The 23,989-nt window shown below is 37.4% G+C and overlaps 3 protein-coding genes across 5 annotated transcripts; 1 reads left to right on the forward strand and 2 right to left on the reverse strand.

Annotated features, from left to right (window-relative positions):
* Nucleotides 1-2,984: 2,984 nt before the first annotated feature.
* On the reverse strand, nt 2,985-13,484 carry p3h1 (prolyl 3-hydroxylase 1). Its single transcript, XM_079858278.1, has 15 exons — nt 12,977-13,484; nt 11,925-12,077; nt 10,950-11,139; nt 10,601-10,732; nt 9,299-9,438; nt 9,070-9,159; nt 8,924-8,976; nt 8,493-8,614; nt 8,254-8,411; nt 8,064-8,156; nt 7,167-7,305; nt 6,974-7,064; nt 6,815-6,890; nt 5,760-5,900; nt 2,985-3,984 (listed from the first exon to the last, which is right to left on the reverse strand). Exons 1-15 carry the CDS (start codon nt 13,430-13,432, stop codon nt 3,478-3,480), a joined length of 2,541 nt encoding a protein of 846 aa, XP_079714404.1. The 5' UTR covers nt 13,433-13,484; the 3' UTR covers nt 2,985-3,477.
* Nucleotides 13,485-15,417: 1,933 nt separating this feature from the next.
* On the forward strand, nt 15,418-19,925 carry cUnh1orf50 (chromosome Un C1orf50 homolog). 2 transcript variants are annotated; one of them, XR_013819722.1, is made up of 6 exons: nt 15,418-15,554; nt 16,409-16,524; nt 16,616-16,702; nt 18,688-18,819; nt 19,100-19,375; nt 19,558-19,925. XR_013819722.1 is itself a non-coding variant. In XM_079857716.1 (5 exons), the coding sequence occupies exons 1-5, from the start codon at nt 15,506-15,508 to the stop codon at nt 19,283-19,285; spliced, it is 570 nt and encodes a 189-aa protein (XP_079713842.1). In that variant the 5' UTR covers nt 15,418-15,505; the 3' UTR covers nt 19,286-19,384. The 2 variants fall into 2 exon arrangements, 1 of the variants encoding a protein (XP_079713842.1); XM_079857716.1 differs by lacking the exon at nt 19,558-19,925 and having other exon boundaries at nt 19,100-19,384.
* A 32-nt stretch (nt 19,926-19,957) lies between these two features.
* On the reverse strand, nt 19,958-23,354 carry ap5b1 (adaptor related protein complex 5 subunit beta 1; the record flags this gene model as incomplete). Of its 2 annotated transcripts, none has more annotated exons than XM_079857714.1 (3): nt 23,254-23,354; nt 22,982-23,143; nt 19,958-22,618 (listed from the first exon to the last, which is right to left on the reverse strand). In XM_079857714.1, exons 2-3 carry the CDS (start codon nt 23,123-23,125, stop codon nt 19,958-19,960), a joined length of 2,805 nt encoding a protein of 934 aa, XP_079713840.1. In that variant the 5' UTR covers nt 23,126-23,143; nt 23,254-23,354. The 2 variants fall into 2 exon arrangements, with proteins under 2 accessions (XP_079713840.1, XP_079713841.1); XM_079857715.1 differs by having other exon boundaries at nt 23,295-23,349.
* Nucleotides 23,355-23,989: the final 635 nt, after the last annotated feature.

A 23,989-nucleotide genomic window follows, 5' to 3' on the forward strand; every position in this document is an offset into this window, starting at 1 on the left:
TCATCTTATCGTGCAAGGGGTAATGCAATGTCTGTATATTTTATAAATAAATACAAATGAAATTACAGTTTTAGTTATTTTAGTACATCTTGGTAAATGAAATGAAAATGAGAAGTGTTACATTATAGCTGAAATAAAATAAGTTCTGCATTATATTATATTAGCAGATACTACCTTTTACATGTTTGAAAATCCAACTAACACCATGCAGTTTAAGGTGATAGTTGTGCTTTAAAACATGGTAGCTTGTCTATAGCTGGTCCAAACTGATTTAGTTGGTCAGTGGCATCAACAAACCAACTATCGGGCCCTATTTTAACGATCTAAGCGCATGGTCTAAAGCTCACGGTGCTAGTTTAAACGATGGGAAAATGGTCGGCACGCCCAACGCATGGTATATAAAGGTTAACTATCCTCTTAATGAGTAATGGGTGTGTTTTGGGCGTTACGTGGAATAAAACAAACAGTCTCATCTCCCATTCCCTTTAAAAGCCAGTTGCACTCGCGCCTTGGCGGATTGCTTCTCGAGGAAACGGATCGGCTTGTGCGCAAGGTTAAAGCGTGCAAGCAGACCATCAATGGGACAAAGTGTACGCGCGTTGTGGACCCGCCTATAGGCGCACATTACTAACACACTCTTTAAATAACAAAAAAATATTGCCTCAATCAGTTGCCTCAAAATAGCAACGCTCCAACAATGCGCCTGAACACACCTCGTTTTCAGACCAGCACGCCCAAGGGCGCACAAATGGGCGCAAATGCATTTTTATTTAAACAACATGGTGCAGGACGTGAAAATGATAATTACGTCGGGCTGAAACTGGCAAAAAACACTTCAGCCTGGCACTGCATTGTATCATGTTATAAAACCCATCTTGACCACCTTAAGCTGCTGTATGTCCTGTTTTTCCAGCAGAAACCTTGACCTAGGTCCTATAGGTCCTCGGTGGCATCCTAAATGGATGGTCATCCCCCTTAACCACTTCAGACCAGCTAGAAACCAGATAACTGTTCCAATGGAGATCTGCTAACTGAAATACACAACAGAATGAAGTCTTCTACCATAAAACTTATACTGACACTAATATCATTGGTGTTACAGACATCTAAAGTGAAAATAGACCATTGTACCCATCGGTCCCTGGCATTCTGCTCATGGCTAGTTCTGCCCACTCCTCAGCAGTGGGAGGTACACAAGAGGAACTGTTTGTACCACTAACAAGGGGAGGTAAATGGACATGAGGGGTCTCATTGCTGCCACAGGTCACCTTTCACGTTCACCTCCACTATTCAGCTGCCAGCACACTCCAGGTGGACTATTCAATGCCTCTTTGCAAGCTGTGGCCTAATATGTAAGACCAAACCACATTAGAATGAATTGTAACAGTTGCACTCATGCTGTAAAACTTTGTGCATTGCACATTATATAAGAACTCAGGCCTTACTCCAAAACAGCTAAAACCAGCCTATGCTAATTGGTTGGTCTTAGTTGGTTTAAGCTGGATTTAGCTGGTTTAGGCTGCTCAAGCTGATCTCCCAGCCTGCTCAAGCTGGTGTTTAGCTGTTTTTAGCTGGTTGGTCAAGCTGGTCTCCCAGCTTAACTAGCTAAAGAAGTGGTCAAAACCCCTTTAAAACCAGCTTGCTAAACCAGCTATATGACCAGGCTAGAAGGCCGGCTAAAACTGTTTTTTGCATGTTTTTTTCTAAGCTTTTAAGATGCAAATGACTGCGGTGATCTGCAAGAACATGACGTATTTCCTCAAAAAAGATTATGAGTAAACCACCAAAACAATGGGGTTTGGTTTACTAGCCAATTCCTTACCACAAAACTTTAATATTGGTTAATGGTTAGCATGGAAATGCTAAGTATGCTAAATAGCCTTTGCTAAAAATGCTTACGCAATGTCCTAGTAAGATTTGTTTAGCTACGAACCATGATTTGATCATTGCTATTGCTATTTAGGTGAAAGGACATCCTCATTTCAGAGAGGTTTTTATTACACACAAAAATTAGATACGAGTCAAGATCATCAATATTTTTTATTGTTTTCCTCAAAACGAAATGCTGTAAATTTTAAATGCTGAAAGCTTAATGCTAAAAGGAAATTTTGTTAACTTTGAAGAGATGATGACAGCTAACAGACACGAAAAATTTCACATAAATAAATGACTGATCACTCCAACAACATGATCGACTCACTTGATTCATATAGAAATACCTGATTGCCAATATTGCTAATAGCTTTTTGTGATCTTGGTGGTTATTTTCCTCAGTTCTTCTGCAGCAGGTGCCAATATCTTTGTTAGATATAAAAAAGTATTTTTGACGCATAGATTGTCTAATGATGTCTGATAATTGTGCAGTTAATGATATTTAAATGAGATAGTCGTCTTTCTTTTGCATCATGGTTGTGTGGGTCTGGATCTAATCACATGCAAAATCCATATGGCGCGATACGTTAATAAAAGGACTTCATTCTAATCTATTTGCAGCAGTAAATGACTTTGTCAAGCAGATAGAAGAGGACACTCTTTGTTAAGGAGTAATTGTAGGTGTCCTAAAGAAATCTTTGAATATAATTGCCAATGCACTTATCCAGAAAATTGCTTTGGGTGGACCGAGCATGAAGAAGAACAAACAAAGTACTTCAAATAGTGAAGGAAAGTAAGTATTGTGAAATAGCCATTGTGCATTTCAGGATTACTGTTTTATATAAAAATGCCTCAAACCAGTACAAACAGCCTTGTGTTACTGAGGGAACGTACTTGGAGAATCATTACAGAAAACACATGGAACGGTCCCTTAGCTCTTTGCTGCCACCTAGTGGTGTGTTACATCAGTGCATATCCATGAACTAGTGTTTGTTAAAAATCACTTTAATATCCTTTGAAGAAAACTGAAGTTATGTCTGAGTAATACCTGAAATTGTGTGGCTTTTTGAAAGAAGAGTGTTTTGCTTGGCAGAAACAAGACAAGTGGGAAAAAAATATCACATGTTTATTACATTAAAGAAGAAACCTAAGCCATTTCCAGGGAATATTTTTACTTGCCCAGAACAACAACTGCATTAGCAACATCCCACAACACCTTAGCATTGTGCCTGCAAGTTTTGCATAGTCAAGCACCGCTCAAAAAAAAGAAAAAAGAAAAAGAAGAAGTTTTGCAGTGTTTTAATTAAAAAAAAAAAACATGTTGCTTTTATTCAGGAATTATTATTATCTCTGAAAGCTGCCATACTCTTTCCAGGAGTATGAAATGTTACTACTGTACTTCGGTTCCTGAGACAAGGATAGATTTAAATACAATTCAGGCAAAACAGAAAATACAACACTCAACTTGATTGTCACCCACACTGCACTCTCAAATGGCTTTGATTTCAAAAGTTTTAGAAAAATGTTCAACAACTGATCCATCATCAATGCTCCATCACTGATTAAAAAAACCTAAAGTATAAAACAGAGAACATCTTCTGAGGCTCATAACTCATCTGTGAGTTTTTCAGCTGTAGAGTCTTTAGGTTCTGTGATCTTCGGCTTTGTTTTCTCATCATTTGCAGTATTTTTAACAGTTGCTTTGCCTGTTTTCTTGCCCGGTGTTTTCTCTTTTTCATCTGACGTTACAGGTTTTGTCTTGTTGGCTGTTTTTGATTTCTTTTTTTCTGCTGTTGTGGTTTTTGTTTTGTCTGACTTTTTGCTCTTTGTTTTGTCTGCTGTAGCTTTTGTTTGGGTTGGCTTTTTTGATGCTTTGCCCTTTGGTTTTTCGCTTTTCTTGACCACTTTGCTATCAGTTTTGTTGTCTTCAGTAGCTTTGCTGGGGTGTTCTGCAGGCGTGCTTGTCTTTACTGTGTCTTGCTCTGTTGTTTTAGCTGGAATTGTTCCATCATTTTCAGAGGGTTTCTCTTTACTGTCCGTTCCTGTTTTCTGGACGTCAGCTTCAACTGGGGTGGAAAGTTTCTTCATAAGTTCCTCAGCCTGTAAACGCTCCTGTGGAGTGGACCCAACAAAATGCAAGGTTAGAAAATGAAGAAACTTCTTTTTGGTAACATTATAAATGTCTTTACTGTAACTTTTGATCAATTTAATGCATCCTTGCTGGATAAAAGTATTGGTGTCTTTTATTTTATTTCATTCAATTAACAAAAAATATTTGGTAACACTTTATTTTACTGTGTCCTTGTTACATATGTTACATGTACTTACCATAGTAATAACAGTAAATTATGCATAATTACATGCAACTAACCCTCAACCAAATCCTAATCCTACCCTAACCCTAAGTACATGTAGTTGCTTAATATTACTCAGTACTTAAATATATAATTACACTGTAACAATGACATCTTAAAATAAAGTGTAACCAAATATTTTAATAGCTTTAGCTTACAATAACAACAGACCCTGTGAAACACACAGTATTTCCGGTCCCACTTTATATTAAGTGGTTTTAACTACTACAGACCCTTTCCAAAAAATTTGAATATCATGGAAAAGTTTATTTATTTTCATAATTCCATTCAAAACGTTAAACTTCCATACATTATAGATTCAGGGCCCACAACTTAAACGATTTCAAGTATTTAGTTGTTTATTTGTACATAATTTGGGCTTCCAGCTCATAAAACCCACGAAAACAGGATTTAAAAAAATTTGAATATTACATGAAATCACACAGTAATTACACAGTGATACCATGGTCATTGAACCAGGTTTTGGTTCTTTTGGCAGTGTGGGCAGGTGCAAATCCTGCTGGAAAATGAAGTCAGCATCTCCATAAAGCTTGTCTGCTGAAGGAAGCATGAAGTGCTCTGGAAATGTCCTGGTAGACGGCTGCGTTGAGTGGACAGCACAGTGGACCAACACCAGCCGATGACATGGCTCCCCAAACCAACACAGACTGTGGAAACTTCACACTGGACTTCAAGCATCTTGGATTGTGTGCCTCTCCATTCTTCCTCCAGACTCTGGGACCTTGGTTTCCAAATGAGATGCAAAATTTGCTCTCATCAGAAAAGAGGACTTTGGTCCACTGTGCTTTATTAAATCCAGAGTCAACGCAGCCGTCTACCAGGACATTTTCAGAGCACTTCATGCTTCCTTCATTTTCCAGCAGGATTTGCACCTGCCCACACTGCCAAAAGAACCAAAACCTGGTTCAATGACCATGGTATCACTGTGTAATTACTGTGTGATTTCATGTAATATTCAAATTTTTTTAAATCCTGTTTTCGTGGGTTTTATGAGCTGGAAGCCCAAATTATGTACAAATAAACAACTAAATACTTGAAATCGTTTAAGTTGTGGGCCCTGAATCTATAATCTATGGAAGTTTAACGTTTTGAATGGAATTATGGAAATAAATAAACTTTTCCATGATATTCTAAATTTTTGGAAAGGGTCTGTACATACTAACATGGAAATTAATAATTCGATACAATGGACTTATTGTGTACATACATGTTTTTACATTGTACTTATATTTTAAAAATACCAGCATGTAATTACAGCTGTAATTAATTTATGTAATTACATTTATAATTACACTGTTGACCCTTCCCTTACACATTAACCCACCCTTAAACCAACCCATATCACCACACCTGTCCCTAACCTTACCCGTATCACACCTCAATAGCAGCAAAAGTGTTTTACAATACAACATGAACATGTACTTAAAGCCACTTAATATAAAGTGGGACCGTATTTCCTATTGTACTGCTTTATTTTACCGTTCACAAAAGTGCACTGAGAGTTGTACTTGCCTTCTCATTGTGCTGAGGATCCAGAGTGAACTGAAGCACTAGAGCACACCTCTGGCCTTTGGTTACGGCCGTGACTCCATGAAGGTTCTCCTGTCCAGCTCTGAATCCCACGACTCTGCCGCACTGAGGCTTCACCAATGCCTGAAGAGATGGTAGAGTAAAATAACATCCGTTCTAGAAAATTCATGCCACAACAGCAAATTTTATGGACATTTAGTAGAGCATGCTACCACATAGATTGACTCTACTAACTCTAAAACGACTCACTAAGCGTTGCTGGGGAAGCTACAATATACGCATAATGATTTAAAGTAGAGACAACTTTTTATAAATTAATCACAAACACAAAGAAAAATAGAAGTATTTATTTAATGCAGTGCAAAAAAGTAAACACTAAATCAACCATTTTTTTTTTAATTGGTTCATTGAAATGAACTGTTTGAACAAACTGATTTGCTAAAATGAATCCGACTTCCCAATGCTGTTTGAGAGGAAAAGCATATTCCAGGATTAAGTGCTTGGTTAAAGCTACGCTAGTTTTAGCAGCTGAGCTAGTATCACGCTACTGAAGAATATAGATATGTTTGTAGTCACTTTAGTTACAGGTGAAACTCGAAAAATTAGAATATCGTGCAAAAGTTCATTTATTTCAGTAATTCAACTTAAAAGGTGAAACTATTACAATATATTACATAAAAAATTACATGCAAAGTGAGATATTTCAGGCCTTTATTTGTTATAATTTTGATGATTATGGCTTACAGCTTATGAACATTATCAAAATTTCTGAGATTTTGAATTTGGGGTTTTCATAAGCTGTAAGCCATAATCATCAAAATTATAATTAATAAAGGCTAGAAATATCTCATTTTGCATGTAATGAGTCTATATAATATATTAATTTCACATTTTAAGTTGAATTACTGAAATAAATGAACTTTCGCACGATATTCAATTTTTTCGAGTTTCATCTGTAGTTAGTTAGTTAGTTAGTTACTCCCCTACACAGCTCACTAGTTTGAATGAAAATTATGCAAAACATTTAGAGATCTTACAGAGACTGTTTTGGCGTCTGGCTCGGTGAAGATAAAATCTCCCCCTTCGAAGTCATCATTGAGGTACAAAACGGCACTACAAAACAAAACAGAATGCATTAGTGAAAACACTATAAACTAAATAACCATAATGCTTTACTGGCTCCTCAATTGGCAAACCTGTAGCCTTGATCGGTGTATGCTGACGGCTCTCTGATACACTCGTTGAGCTCAGAGATGAGCAGACAGTCCGCCCGGTCTTCCTGTTTCTCTGGATAGAAAGAGAGACCAACATATGCTTGCTTAAGAACTAAATAGGTCTGTGTTCAAGATGCAAAAATAATGTATATTTTTTCTTAAAAAGTCAGTTTACCAATGGTGGATCGGCAAACCAGGTTTGAGCTGGAGTAGTAAAGGGGTGATTCCAGACCAAAGTAGGTTTCCAAACCCTTATGGACCTTCTTATTGAGATCGAAAAACAAATGAGCGCCCTTCAAGGGGACTAGACCCTCCTGGCCAAGGTTTGAGACAAAAAACAGAAACAATTAAACATTTAATGATGAATTAAAATACAACATACCTGAAAGAGTATCACACTTTTATTTACAATACAGAGTCTGCATAATCTAAAATCAGCTCCATACTTCAAGCTAATTTTTTAAATGTTTGATTTTGTTTTAAAACAAAAGTTTGAGGTCAGAATGTGTTTTTTTTATGTTAAAGAAATGAATACTTTTTTATTCAGCAAGGATGCATTAAATTGATCAAAAGTGACAAGTGAAAATGTTTGACAGTTTCCACAAATGAAGCAGCACGACTGTTTTCAACATTAATAATGAGAAATGTTTCTTGAGCAGCAAATCAGCATATTAGAATGATTTCTGAAGGATCATGTGACACTGAAGACTGCAGTAATGATGCTGAAAATTCAGCTTTGATCACAGGAATACATTTCATTTTAAAATGTATTCAAATAGAAAACAGCTATATTGAATTGTAATAATATTAAACAATATTACTGTTGTTACTGTATTTTTGATCAAATAAATACAGCTTTGGCCAGCATAAGAAACTTTAAAATGTAAAAAGTCTAACCGACCCCTAACTTTTGAATCAAGCCCAACAAAAATAGAAACTAAAAACCTGACCAAGTGCAAGTGTTGCTTTATCACACTGATTAGAACACACTGCAATTATTAGTTTCTTAGTATTAGTAAATTCACTGAACTCAAGATGATTTTTTAAACTTCTGTAGTAAAGTATGTCTCACCTGCAGAGCTTTGAGAACTGTGATGTCCTGAAACATCTCACTCGCTGAATGAGGGGACGGTGTTGCTTTAAAAGCATCTTGAAGAGCTGCTGCCTGTGAGATTTCATTTAAGCAACATAAAAAGAGAGAAATATTTGGTTGATTGCAGCAAACAAACATCTTTGTTCACTCTTTTGGGTAAAAAACGTACAGCGGAGAGGCGATGAAGCTCCTGACACTCATCAGACGTGGTTACGCCATCCAGGACGACTCGCTGTGAGCCGTTCAGGGCCGTGGATGTCATGCTAACCCTGATGTCACCAAACGGGAGTTTCTTGTCAGTTTCTGGAGTAGGTGCTGGTTTGATATCTGAAATAGCATCGCTGAATTAAGATGTGCATGTAAAAGTGGAGGAATTGGTCATGTGACTTGTTTATCCCTACATCTTACCGTCTTTTACTAAAATGGAAATGTCTGATGATTCTTTAGTCTTCTCTTCCACGAGTGTCTCGATCTCTTTCATCAGGTTCCCAATCTCCTCTGTGATCCTCGCGGCTGTTTCTCGGTCCGCCCTGCGAGCACGAGAGGAAACCAACGTCAGGTCACTAGAACTTTCATGGTATAACTACTTCTGTTTCAATGAAATATAATGTTGAACTTTATATTCACAAAAAAATCCTGAATAAAATGTATCTCGGTTTCCACAAAAATATTAAGCAGCACGACTTTTTCCAACATTGATGATAATAAGAAATATTTATTGAGCAGCAAATCAGCATATTAGAATGATCATGATCATGTGACACTGAAGACAGGAGTAATGATTAAATATATTTAAACAGCTATTTTAAATTGTAATAACACTTCAAAGATATACTTACTTTTGTTTGTCTCTTAGTTTCTTTGGCATGACATTCTCAGGGGTCCATGTGTCCTGAGATGGAACGAGAGCAAGATTTTATCATAACTTGTCACTGAACACAAATAAATATGAGAAGTACAGCACTGCACACATGTTAACACTTACCGGATCAACAAAAGTTTTACCAAACATCTCATAGCCGAAGTAAAGGAGCTCTTTTTCCAGCAGAGACCTCTTGATGTGCTGCTTGACAACCTGCATCAGGAACAAGAACACGATCATGTTTTGTTCATAGTGAGTGAAGTCTGCACAACGTAACATCATTTTACATTTATTTTCAATCGACAATCGATCAAAAGCATGCTTGTGCATCGCTGCTAAGAGCAGACGGTACCTCTCTGGCTGTAATGTTGGCGGCTTTTTCGTCTCCCAGCACGGCGGAGTAGTACGCCATGTTCTGAGCCATGACCGCATCCTCAGGGTGGAACAGCAGGAATGTTTTCGCACACTCAATGGCCTGCTCGTATTTCTCACCTGGGAGAGAGAGCACAGAAATAACACATGATGTATTACCCCAGTGCAACTAACTGCCAATATGTTAAATAACTTATAAATAACAATAACTTAAATATATCTTCTAAAATCATATTTATGCTAAAGCTGACAGTGTTATTTTTGTATTATTTATAAATGATTATATAGTATTTATTAGAATTTTAATTAGCTTGTATTTTTTTCTTTTAATTTTGGCTTGTGTTAGTACTTTTGTCATTTTGTTTTTTCAGTTTTCTATATAGAAATATATAAAAAACTGAAAAAACAAAATGACAAAAATAAAATGACAAAAGTACTAACACAAGCCAAAATTAAAAGAAAAAAATACAAGATAATTAAAATTCTAATAAATACTATATAATCATTCATAAATAATAGTTAAATTATTAGTAAATAGTTAGTTGCAAATGCAAGATTTCAAATTTTCCATTATTTATTGATTTTTTTTTTTTTATCTGATTTTTATATTTATATTTATTTAAGTGCTGTTTTTTTGGTAACACCAAAAAAATAAAGCCTTTATATGTAATTATAAAAGTGTTTTTAATGCCTTTAAGGGATAGTTCACCCAAAAATGAAAATTCTGTCATCATTTACTCACCCTCAAGTTGTTCCAAATGTATAGGGTAAGAAAATACTATGGAAGTCAAAGGCGTTTGATTACTGACATTTTTCAAAAGATCTTCTTTTGTGTTCAGCATAGGACAGAAATTACTATAGTTTTGAAATAACTTCAGGGTGAGTAAATGATGACAGAATTTTTATTTTTGTGTGAACTATCCCTTTAATTAATTATGCCTTATTATGCACCTTATAAAGCATTGTATTGTCTCATGAATAATTGTAACCACAGTTATAATACTTATCTAATAATTTAACTCATCTTTAGAAAGTATAATGCATTAAACACATGACAAACAAGAGATTTCTGATGTAACAAGGAATCTGAAAATATGGTTACAATTATTTATGAACAGATATAATCCAGTATAACGTACATATGAATACCTTTATAATGCATTATACATCAAGGCTTTAAGTAAAGTGTTATCCCATTTTTACTAGTTTTGTTTTTAGTAAACAATACCAACACTGAAATCTGGTACTGTATCTGATTATGCTGAATAAGAGCGTATCGTACTGTTATAGTATGAGAACTGAAGGTAGTTAAAGTGTGAGGGGAGGAAATCTTCAAAAGGCGTCTCTCTTCCAGGGGTGGATGCCAGCTCCACGACACAGTTCTGTTTGCAGCTCAGAACGTGAAGGTAATGATCTGTGATCAAAGCAAATATAGGCATGAATCCATATTTATGAAATATTTAGTGAAACAGAAATCCATACAAGGAAAAAAAAAAACTCAAATAAGACATCAAACACCATGAGATTTCAAAATTACATAAATTATTAAATCAAAGAGAATCTTCTCCATGAGAAACAAGCACAATCTGGTGTTGTTAGCTCAAAATCAGAAGCATCAGAATCCCACATGCCTGTCATAGACTGAAAGAGGTCGGCGTGGTACTCCATGTAGTTGTATCCGTCATAATCGAACGCTCCTTCGCAGAGGACTCTGCAGTCTTCATAAGCACTGAAGTATTCTTCAACAGCGGCCTCGAAGTGCTCGATGGCTGGGGCAAAAACTTCCACACTGTAATGTTTCTTGCCTTCTAAAAATTCAGCCTGAAAACAATTACAGTGACAGTCAATTATACTAGAGCATTAGAAACTATCTATCTATCTATCTATCTATCTATCTATCTATCTATCTATCTATCTATCTATCTATCTATCTATTCATCCATCCATCCATCTACCTATTCATCCATCCATCCATCTACCTATTCATCCATCCATCTACCTATTCATCCATCTACCTATTCATCCATCCATCTACCTATTCATCCATCCATCCATCTATTCATCCATCCATCTACCTATTCATCCATCCATCTACCTATTCATCCATCCATCTACCTATTCATCCATCCATCTACCTATCCATCCATCCACTTACCTATCCATCCATCCATCCATCTATTCATCCATCCATCCATCTACCTATCCATCCATCCATCTACCTATTCATCCATCCATCCATCTACCTATTCATCCATCCATCCATCCATCTACCTATCCATCCATCCATCCACTTACCTATTCATCCATCCATCCATCTACCTATCCATCCATCCATCCATCCATCCATCTACCTATTCATCCATCCATTCATCCATCCATCCATCCATTCACCTATCCATCCATCCACTTACCTATTCATCCATCCATCCATCCACTTACCTATTCATCCATCCATCCATCCACTTACCTATTCATCCATCCATCCATCCACTTACCTATTCATCCATTCAGCTACCTATTCATCCATCTATCTATTCATCCATCCATCCACCTTCCTTTTCATCCACCGTCTCTGATATATTCAGATTAATAAACATTCCTCGTACCATGTGCGGTCTCTCCTCCAGGTCCTTGAAATCCGTCTCATGCACCCCAGCCATCATCCTGTAGTACTCTAAATTCTGTTTCATCTCGACATGTTCAGGGTTTGCTATGAAAAATGTATTTGCTGCTGCCACTGCCTTGTCTAGCTTGTTTATCTGTAGGTACAAAGAGAACAAAAATATTCAGATATTGGTTAGAAAACACTAATGCTTTCCAAGTTATACTTTAGAGACCAAATTGTTCCTAGAATAATAGCTTAGCTAGCTAAGCATGACAAACAAAAAATATTTAAAAAATTGATATATGTATATATATGAAATATTAGCATTATCACCATGGATGTTGAAGTCTAATTTTCTTTTCAGTTCAACAGCTCACTCTAATTGTTATGGTAATAATATGATCTTTTTAATGCAAAACTTACATACATACACACACACACACACACAAACTTATTTTAAAATGTTTATAAATATATATATATATATATATATATATATATATATATATATATATATACACATTTCTTATATTTTTTGTTTGTCATGCTTAGCTATAACGTTATTCTAGCAACAATTTGGTCTCTAAAGTATAACTTTGAGAGCATGATTTTAATGCAAGAATGCATTTACATAAAGCCTAGTGGTCTGAGGCGCACGGGCCTGATTGTATATATGATTTTATATCTCATTTTAAACCATAATTTTAATAAGCAGTTGTATTTTAGAGCCTCTCATAGGAGTTCTGGAAGCATCTGAGACTGCAAGGCTCCACCTAAAGACGTGGCACAGTGAAGTGAGTTTGGGGGGGTTGGGAAACGTGGATGAGCTTCTCAAACATTTAACCATTCAATGCTATCTGCGCTTTGAACACAGTTATGCACATATGATGCACATTTATGCATCTGATACAACTCGATGTCCTCTGTTTACAAAAAAAGCTCGTCCAATGAGACGCACTGATTTTGTTCCCATTCCGGTTTACTTTTTAAATGCCTTTGCGTTTTTATAAAAAGTTTGTCATGCATTTAATTCATGCTTGCCTCTCTTTTTACCTTAAAGTAAGCCACTTGCAGATAATTGTAAGGCGTCCTCTTCTTGAACTCCTGCTCTATAGTTTCACTAACTTTATGAAGTGTCGGTGGTCCCAGTTTCTCGCTTTCGCATGCATTCACACAGTCGGCCCGTTTGAGAATCGTCTGGAAAAACGCTAAATCCCCCACGGCTCCGGTTCCTGGCATCGGGAAACCTAAACCTGGATAAGAATCCCCAAAAGCGGTGTGATTCGCGCAGGATAAGCGGCAGTGCGTCTGGATTTTACGAAGCGCTCCTTTATTCCGCAAAGCTCTTTCCATGTTCAGGATCACAGCCAGCCAGTCCTGCTTATAATACGCCTCCACCGCGTTGTCAAAAAGCAGATCGTATGGCTCAAATATTCCATTGATTTGGGGTTCACACAAGGTGAAATGTACAGTGGAGAGGATTGAGATCAGGGACAGTGAGGTCCACATCTTGGAGACTGTAGGCCATGTGAGGTAGAACTCGGTTTTTGGAAACTCTCCAGTCTCCGAAAGTCTTTAGAGAGGGAGGAGCTCCAGGACTGTGTTAAAGCCTGTTTAAATGGGTGGTATAATGCCCTTTCACAAGATGTAAAATGTGTCTTTGGTGTCCCCAGAGTGTGTATGTGAAGTTTTAGCTCAAAATGCCCCACATATATTTTTATATAGCATGTTAAAAGTTGTCACTTTTTGAGGGTGAGAAAAAACGCACCTTTTTGTGTCTGTTCCTTTAAATGCAAAGGAGCTGCTGCTCCCGGCACAGAGGGCGGAGCTTCAACAGCTTGCACTCACACACACATGCACTGAAAATTAAAAAAAAAAATTAGCCTTTTATGTTCAAACCGGATTCAGACAATGATGGAGAGACTCAAGAAGAAGTGACAACATGTAGAAGCAACAGGACATTTGTGAATGGTTAGTTGATGAATTTATGTAGCTTATGTGTAGTTATCTTCTACTCATTGATTAGCATATTCTGTCTTGATAATCTATAAATCGTGTGCAGGGGGCGGGGTTTATGTACATTTTAGGGTTAGTGATGTCACTAACCCTGGAGGAATGTCCCGTAGTCCTTACCAGCCATTTGTTCTTTAAAAGCAATTTCTTTAAAAGCAAATATCTCCCTTTGCTTTGAACTTTGAGTGTTGTAACTTTGCAGATTTTGTTTATGCTCAAACAGCAACATTACACACTAATTAAAGTTAGAAAAGTGAAATCATAATAAACTACCCCTTTAAGAACTGGGACATTTAGGGCAACTATGTGAATATGATTCTAGACACAGATTTAAATGACAGTTGAGGCATTTTGAACTAAGATTATAAAGTATGTATTAGTGCTGTCAGATCGATTAATCGCATAAACATAAAATTATTTGTTTATATATATATATATATATATATATATATATATATATATATATATATATATATATGTGTGTGTGTGTGTGTGTGTCTGTGTGTATATAAACACAGTGTTAGTAAGTATATGAACACTTAAAGTGTTTTCTATTTCTGTTTTTACATTTCATTTGCTTTTCTTTATCAGTAGAAAAAAAGCTGGTTAATACTTAACAGTAACCTGCAGTCGTTATCAAACACATTTTACTAGGCTACTTAACAGATCAGCAATTTGTGTACATTCTCATATGAATAGACTACATAAAATGCAGTAAAAGCATGTACTTTAATGTATTAGTTTTTTATTTTATCAAGTTACAAATATTTGGGATCTTTAAACCGTCATCAATCCCCTTGGGGATTAATACAGTTTATAAAATGGCACGTTTTTATTCAAAAACAACTTATTTTAAAGTTTTACTAAAATTAAAATTTCACAGCCTTTCTCTAGTAAAAAAAAAGAAAAAAAAAAGGAAAAAAAAAAAAAAAAACCTTCTAATGTAGCAACTAGCAAGGCAGGCCATCTGGGAAATACCACAAATTACACTTTTTTCGCAATGTGTTGTTTCTTCTCATTGTTGTGAGAAATCCAAACACCAACCAGCCTGAAATTGTAAAAAATAAAATAAAAACAGCTTGCATAATTCAGATAACAGGAAAAGTCCAAAAGTGGCGTGCAAAACAAATGATAAACTTGTACAGACTTGCAATTTTTGGTTTTATAATCTTCAAACTCAGATCTTTCATAACTGCAGAAAACTCACGTTTCTACATTTTCTACAGTCAGCGTAACGCGATACGCGAAGGCTGCCTCTAAACATGCACAATCGCTTAGTGTTTGAATACTCGAATTATAAATAATGATATTTCTTATAATATTCAAAATTATTATCATAGAATCATGTGCTATAGTTTAACCCCTCATTAAATATGTGTGGAAATTATTAATGACAAAAATAGAGGAATCTTTATACAGGCAATTATCACGGCTACTACTCGAGGCAACAAACACACTAGGACCCCAGAAACGCCTCCTCCGTGACAGGTTGTGCCAAAAAAAAAATTGTGAGACCGGCGAGAAGTCTCGTGTTAATTTGCTCAGAGTCGAGGGATAGTTTATTACAGAATGGATAAAACTGTCAGTCTGCCACACCAACCCAACAAAACCACCACGGGTAAGACAAAGGCTTTCGATGTTAAATTCAGAAATAACAAGTCATATTATAGCGTATTTTTTAGTTAAGGTTGTTGTCTGTTTTGTCAGCCAGTGAATGATTGATTGAAATGTAATGATTGAGTTCATCGAACCATATTTTTAGCTATAAGTTGAAAACATGTTAAATGTCTTTGCTTATAAGTATTTTCATTGACAAGCAAAGTTGTTATTATAAGTTGACATAGCTTTTGTAATGTTATTATGCTCACTGTAAATACAACATACATCAGAGTGATAATTAGAGTGAAAACAGCGTTTTCAGAAGTTAAAATTGTTCGATTTCATTCACACAAACACTAAAATAGATCACACAAACACTACATTAGGCTTTTGGTAACATTTGGAGTCAATGTGGAACTTGGCAAGCAACAGTAAAATATTAATAATTAAATGAGATCATAAAGAATATTTGCTTTTTTTTTAAATATACGGAGTCCCAAAATGTATTGTCAAGAAGTATTTTTTTAAAATGTTAAACTCTCTGCTCTGCCCCTCATGAGGTGTTTTTACTCTTGAGAGCTTATCTAACCGGTTGCATAATTACCTTACACAATTCACCATAGTAGTTTCCTAATGAATTACTGTGGTATCTCAGATCTCAGTGCAGGAAGCTTTTGAAGTCTTTCTGTCATTTCTATGTAACCGCCACTTCCATAGAAATTTAATATAGTTATTGTAGTAACTATGCACCATAGTACAGTTTTATAAGATTATTCTTTGGATTTTATGCATAATTTTTACTCTAAATACAAAAACATGACTTTACTATGGAACAGGATTTTACATGTGGACATTAATATGTTAATATTACAGTAACTTTGGTGGAGGCCAGCAGTAACCCAAGTGGAATGACGCTGGTGAGTCCCTACCAGACTAACCGGGTTGGGGATCCCATGAATCTAGTTGCTCTGGCACAGCAAGTACAGAAGGTAAGTGATGCTTTAGATCACACTTGTGAGTGATATGCAATTTTTATCATCTTTTAATGGTGGATTTTTTTTGTGTGTGTGGAAATTTTAGGGTGATGAATTTATCAGAGCCAATGCTTGCAACAAACTTACAGTCATTGCTGACCAGATAAGATACCTTCAGGAGCAAGCAAGAAAGGTGAGATTGAACTGTCAAAACAAATGACCATTTCTATTATACAGCAGTCTGATAAATGTCACTGGAGTTGTATTGGGAGCAGCACTGCAGTATGTGTCTTAAGGTAGGGTATGCAATTTCGGAGAGGCTTGCGATAGCAAGCTAGTTTTGAAAGCATAAGATCCCACCCCCCCTTCAGAGCACTCTCTCTCCAAAGCCACGCCTCCTCCAAAACACATGAATGCAAACACAGCCAGAGCAGATTCTGCAAAGCATCACGAGAGATGGCGTTAAATTATCTCATGTATCAAAGCACATAACATTACAATAATAATGAACGTAAACCACTTCCAGAGCGCTTACTTGTACCACGTGACTGCAGAGCAGGGATGGAAATTAGCACCCGCCACCAGCCAAATGCGGGTGATTTTGTGTTGTGGCGGGTAAACTCGCTTCACCTACCGGCCACCGTGGCGGGTAAATAAAAATAGCATACTGTTTCACACAGACGGCGGACACTTTTAGAAAAAAAAAAAAAAATGTGGCGTTACATCGCAGGCGTTAAGAGCTGGTTAAGATGTCTGCAGAGAAAACATCTTTGCCTTAACTTAACATTGAAATCACTCGCGCCGGACGCGCTATACGCACCGACGGGAACGCGACGGTGGAGCGTTTTTAAGATTTCCACTCTGGACGGTGGTTTCACTTTTTTGCGTTTGTAAGCCCCAAAAACGCCGTCGCCGTCTAAACGAAAGGCACATCTGATAAAATATTTTTACGTTTTCACCCGCGAGCGTTCTCGTGTAAACAGGGCCTAATAGTTTCATTGTTGGGACTAAAAACGTAAAACTGGAAGCCATAAAATACCACGAATCATCCAAATGCCACATCCAGGTAAAAAAGAGAAATATATATATATATATATATATATATATATATATATATATATATATATATATATATATATAAGAGAGAAAGAGTGTATAAGAGAGAAATAGAAAATGTCAGTATTTCATTGAGACTTGAGATTAAATAAACTGCTTAAAGGGATACTCCACTTTAAAATGAAAATTCTGTCATCATATACTCACCCTCATGTTGTTTCAAACCTGTATGAATTTCTTTCTTCTGCTGAACAGAAAGGAAGATATTTAGAAGAATGTCAGTAACCAGACAGTTTCTGGTCTCATTGACTTCCATGGTATATTTTTTTCCTACTATGGAAGTCAATGAAACCAGAAACTGTCTGGTTACTGACATTCTTCTAAATATCTTCCTTTCTGTTCAGCAGAAGAAAGAAATTCATACAGGTTTGAAACAACATGAGGGTGAGTATATGATGACAGAATTTTCATTTTTAAGTGGTATTAATTTTCACATGCAGTTACACATTGTCGGTTAAAAATAAGAAAGTGGCTGGTAAAAACATTGAGTGGCTGGTAGATTTTGAAATCCACCAGCCACAGTGGCCGGTGGACAAAAAAGTTAATTTCCATCCCTGCTGCAGAGTAATTTCTGCATTGATAGTGTTGCCAGAGAAACGCATATTTCTGAGTCTGAGGACGTAAACAGCTCCTGATAGAACGTCGCGGGTTGGCATCTTGTAATTACGGGTACAACACGGCGTGAACGTAGCATAGGCTCGTTGTTTTGGTTTAGGGGGAACTGTACAAGTTGCCTGCTGTTTTTTTGCGGCGCTCAGTGACTGTCTGTCTACAACTCTACATCGCCTCATGATATGTGATGTCTGTGCAAGGAGGTGCGCGGAGGTATGGAAATACATTTGTTGACAGGCTGGTTGGACATAGTATCATTGGATGAATGTTTTTTGGTCCTACACCTTCCACAGAAGATATATGTACGTTTTACTATTTAGACCACTTCTATTATTTATTGCTATCAGGATGTGAAGAGTTTCAACCAGCATAACAAAGTGTTTATGAAATATAATAATCTGAAATGTGACAAATTAATAATGGTTAAATCACTTCCTATTTATACTTCAGGTTTTGGAAGATGCCAAGAAAGACGCTGATCTTCACCACGCCGCCTGCAATGTTGTGAAGAAGCCAGGAAACATGTATTATCTTTACATGCGTGAATCCGGACAGAGATACTTCTCGATTCTGTCTCCTCGGGTGAGTCGATTGCCACATTATAAGTCTCTTGGTCTTATCAGTTGTTATGAGTGTGAAGTGAGGTCAATCTGAATTGGTTGGTGCTAAGTAGTAATGATAGTGAAACAAAATGTTTAGCACGCATTACTATAATTGCACTATAACCTTGGAAATAAGGAATTGTGCAGTGTTTCGTAATGAAAGATGTAATAAGTCACTTGCAAAATTATTTATTGTTTTCTTAAGCACAGTACAATATTTAACAGCTAATTTAATATAATATTATTTCAAACTCTTACAGGAATGGGGTCCCAATTGCCCTCACAAGTTCCTTGGCGGATACAAACTCCAACACGACATGTCTTGGACACCACAAGAGGAGGTTGAAAAGCGGGACGCTGAAATGGGCATCATGGACAAACTGTTGAACAGGCAAATCGCTCTACCAGCCTGCACAGAGCCCAATTTTGAGGGTATTTCAGAGTGAAAGGGCAAAGCTCACTCATGGACTGTCTTATCTGGTCATGGAGGCCAACTGGTCTTAAAAGATGCTAACTGGTTGTTAATATACAGCAGGGTTCACCAATCTCGGTCCTGGAGGGCCGCTGTCCTGCAGAGTTTAGCTCCAACCAGCTCCAACACACCTGTTTGAAAGTGTCTAGTATGCCTAATGAGACCTTGATTAGCTGGTTCAGGTGTGTTTAATTGGGGTTGGAGCTAAACTCTGCAGGACCGAGATTGGTGAACCCTGATATACAGGATAAATTGAATTAAAATTCAGTTTTGCAGACTTGATTACCTTGTTACTACTGCTGAACCTGTCATTCAATCATGCATGTAATGTCTTTATGGTCAGATTTTTCCATTTTAAATGCTGCTTTCTCAAATGTATCTTAATTTAAGAACTACATCTTTTTGTAATTTGGTTTTCATTAAATGGTTCAGTTACAGTGCCTTGTATTGATTTTGTGTAAAGCAGCAGAAAAGCACTTGCTTACTCGTATACATGAAACAACACAACATATGTGCTCCTATATACTTTATTAAACACATTCCTCAAAGATTTTATATACAAAAACAAATGGTGTTATATCAACACAAGGAAGCAATAAAATAAATTGAATTGGTTAAAATCAACTATGTAAATGAAAATCACCATTTAGCCATCTGTTCCTGTTGTGCTGCAATGATCAGTAATGTTTTGGAGGTACGAGTTCACAAAGGGTAATAGCTCCCAGTTGTCCGTTGCAATGCTGACCTGAACTGCGTCCTCGGCCTGTGTTATCATCAAAAGGACATGGCACATTGGTGGAAGAAAGAACAAGACTTTCCATGATCCTTTGCTTTTCTCGTCTGTAATCAGGTAACCCTGAAAATGTGTCTTGATCAGATCCGCTAGACTTTCATCTCCAGTTTTGAAACAGAACAGACTAATGGCAGATTTGTCAGGACTCCCAGAGGCTGTGGCCTCCCAGATGCGGTCGAACACTTCCTCTTTACATGCGCGTGATGTATTTAATGGTAAAGGCAGAGGAAGGAATATCTCAGGGAATGAAACGCTCACGTCAGGCAGTTGGCTGTGCCAAGAGCGTCCATCTTGGGTGGTAAATATTGCACTGACGCATAAAGTAGTGGGGTAGGGTTGAAATGGTCTGAGCTTTACGTTGACCTCAGGTGGCTTTCGGTCTCTGAACACGCATGGCACATGTATATCGCTTACCTTTGCATAGTTTAAATCTTTCAGCTCGAAATGCAGACAGATTGTAAAGACTCTATTGAATAAAGTGTCAGCTTCATTTGCATGAGTCAGATTGTACCTCAAAGTGACCTCCGACCCAAAACCTGGCACCTGGAACTGTTCTTGATAAACCTCCAATAAATTCTTAGTCTCTTCTGTTGCCTCCAACGACTCTGAACTTTCCGAAGAGCTTTGCAAGGATTTTTCCTGCACCTTGACGAGTCGCAAAACATGCCGCTCAGTTTTGCGTACAGTCAGGTTACTGGCGATCCCCTCGCTCTCAGCCATTGTGGCAGAATGCGACCGCTCTTTGGCACGGCCTCCATCGGGACCTTTGGCGAGAACCCCCGTCAGCTTTTCCCATGAAAGATTGGTTAGCAATGAGTAGTAGAAGCGAGCGTGATCCTTAATGTCCGTGTCGCTGTAATGAACCGATATGTATTGCAAAAGATCGGCCAACTCGATAAACACTTGATCGATGGAAGGGTGCTCCAAAAGATTGCGACAAACCGCAAGAACTGCGTTTCCAACCTGCCATTTGCCTCTTTCACACAAGTTGGAGTTGATGAGAACATTGAGAAGAAGGTAAATGGTGTTCCTCTGGGTAATCTGACCCTCTTTAGCCACTCTTTTCAAGACTTTCAAGTGCCAGCTCAAATTATGAATTGTCAATTGCAATGGAGGCATTTCCATAATGCATTTCTGAAGCCCTCTCAACAACTTAACAGACCAGACGTGGTCGCCGAGACACTCCTGGATGCGATCCACGAGGCCAATCAAATTTGGAGCTAGTCGGCATTGTCGGGAATACATGTCGCATAATTTGTCGATCAGCTTCTCAGAGAGTTCTTCCATGCCGCTGAAGTGCATGAGAAAAATATACACAGCCCTGAAAGAGGTCACCACCACTTCTCTGCTACCATCGCCGTCTACGATTTTCAAAAGGGCCATTATGTGATCAAACAGGTAGTCGATCCCTTTGCCCTCTTCACCCTCATCTGCTTCTAGGTACACCAGACAAAGAAGGTTTAGTCTGCAGAGCATCGTAGCACTATCATTAAAAACCGTTGGAAGAAGAGATGCTGCCAGACGTGGCGTAACCAGCACAGGCAAACTCTCTTCTCCGCTGCTGGATATGGGCCGGTTCTCAGGGAAGTGCAGGATGCAGTCCATGTAGAAGAGCTTCTCAGGAATTCTTAGGAGCGGATGCTGGGCCGTGCTCACAAGACGCTTGAGCAGGAAGTTCTCATCCTCGGCGGTGAACAGGCTGTCTGTGAACGTTTCTTTCATGAAGAGTGTGGCATGCATGAGCTCGACTTCTGCAGTACCGAAGAGTCTCAGAAGTTGCGATTTGAATAACGTCGGAGAAAGTCCCGGCACCATGGCAACAACTTCTACGAGCTCCCTGAGCAGGGCAGACTGGGAAGTGGGCGTTAGCAGGTAAGACTCCTCCAAGAGTGAAGACATTACAGATTTGAGTTCCTTGCAATCCAGTCCAGGTGGCAATCGTGGGACTTGCACCATCATGTTTATTGGCAAGAAGGTCAAGCCTAACTGATTACTTTTCCATGCAAACCCTTCATTTCCTCCTAAGATGCTCTTAAACTCTAGGTCAGTAACATCTTTTTGGTTCGTCAAGATCCGTATGGCGTTCTTCAGCCCTAGTGTATACAGCATACAGTAGGACTGATGCAGAACTGTAGTTTCTTGCTGTTTTAGAAGATACAGGGCCTCTAACTTCTGAGAAAGAAGACCGGGGCTACAGGTTTCCATTTCTCGGAGGCAGTCGCAGGCGGTGGCCCTTAAAGGCTGCTGGGAAAGCCCACATCTGTAGTCATTGGTGTCCTGAATTGTCTGAAATAGAAGGTCCAGCCAGTCTTCAGCCATCTTTGTGTGTGTGGCCAAGCAGGATGTGCATATTATCACGTTGGTGATGGCCAGCATGATATTGCACTTGAGGCTGATGGATTTCTGTGGCGTGTGAGAGTAGACTGACAGCAGTTCAAGGGCCGTTTCTTCTCCCACAGAAGTATAAGGGCAGAGAATGGTTGGATGCTCCAGTAGCACAGACACGAGGAGGATCTTATAATAAGGAAGAGAAATAACAATATTAAACAAAAGAGAGTTAATTACAGGGAAAATGCACACCATTTCAACAAAGCCATACAGGTTATTGAAAAAGCTGCAAACATTGTGGAGAGAAATGTGATGATAGCATGTTTGTTCATTTGAAATATACCATACTGAATAGTGAGTTGTGCCTCTGGCTAATAAACAGACATTCAACATAATAGAATGTTCAACATTTTATATTATGAAACATGTAACTAAACATTATAAAAGAACAATAATACAATATACTATATTTTTATATATTAAAATGTTTATTTTGAAATATACACGCACTCACACACATATATGTGTGTGTTTGTCTGCTTTTATTACCTTGAGTTGATCATTGGCCTTATCATTCCGCAGTTCGTGTATAAGTTCAGCCAAGAAACTCTCAGATGTGGTGGTGGCCAAAAACTGAGATGGACTCAGTAGAAAGGCAGGTATTCTCTGATCCCAGAGATCCGCAATAGTCATTCTGGAGATAAACTGTGACTTAAGATCAGAACAGAACAATTTATGTTCATGGCATTGACGCTATATTGATTTAATAATGTACACAAACATTAAAATAAAAAGTGCATTCTTTCAGATGAACTACTCACCTATCAGATAACACTTTAAAAACATAAAAAAAGCAAATTACTGTGTTTGGGCCATCTATTGACGTCTCTGAAAATCATGTGCTCCCTGGCTGTCATATGATAAACCAGGTAGTGACAGAAATCTGTATACTTTAAAATAAAAGTCAAAGTCGCCAATAATTCAATATTGTCAATATTGCCATATAACTATGTCAGGTTGTTTTCGTTATCTTATCTAATTGTATAGTAATTATATAGAAAATATAAAAACGTTTTTAATTAGAATTTTCTATTAATTTTACACATATTATTTACGCTAACATTACTGAGATTAAACAGTGGACTTTTATTTTGACACGGTGATGTGATCTTGTTTTTTGTTTGACTGCCATCGTGTGGTGTTTGAAGTATTTAGAGAAATAGGTCAAAAGGCAACCCGAATTAAAAATTAAGTTATTAGAAATGATAAAATCATACCCTTTACAATTAATAATAATGTCATGGTTAGTAAAATAAGGTGATATTCATCTTATATTGAAAATGAAGAGTTTATTGCTCTCATTACATAGTAAGAGTCAAAGTCAATATATGGTAGCAGAATATAAATGTATATGAAAAGAAATGTAGGCCATTCTAGTGATTAATACTTAAATATGTAAATTATTATATTGTATATTATACACATATTCAAAGGAAAATATATTCAAAGACATCATTTTACATGTGACTATCACTGCTGTATTCATATTCTCATTAT

This window comes from Squalius cephalus (assembly GCF_949319135.1).
Source record: "Squalius cephalus genome assembly, chromosome: 22".
Classification (NCBI taxonomy): Eukaryota; Metazoa; Chordata; class Actinopteri; order Cypriniformes; family Leuciscidae; genus Squalius; species Squalius cephalus.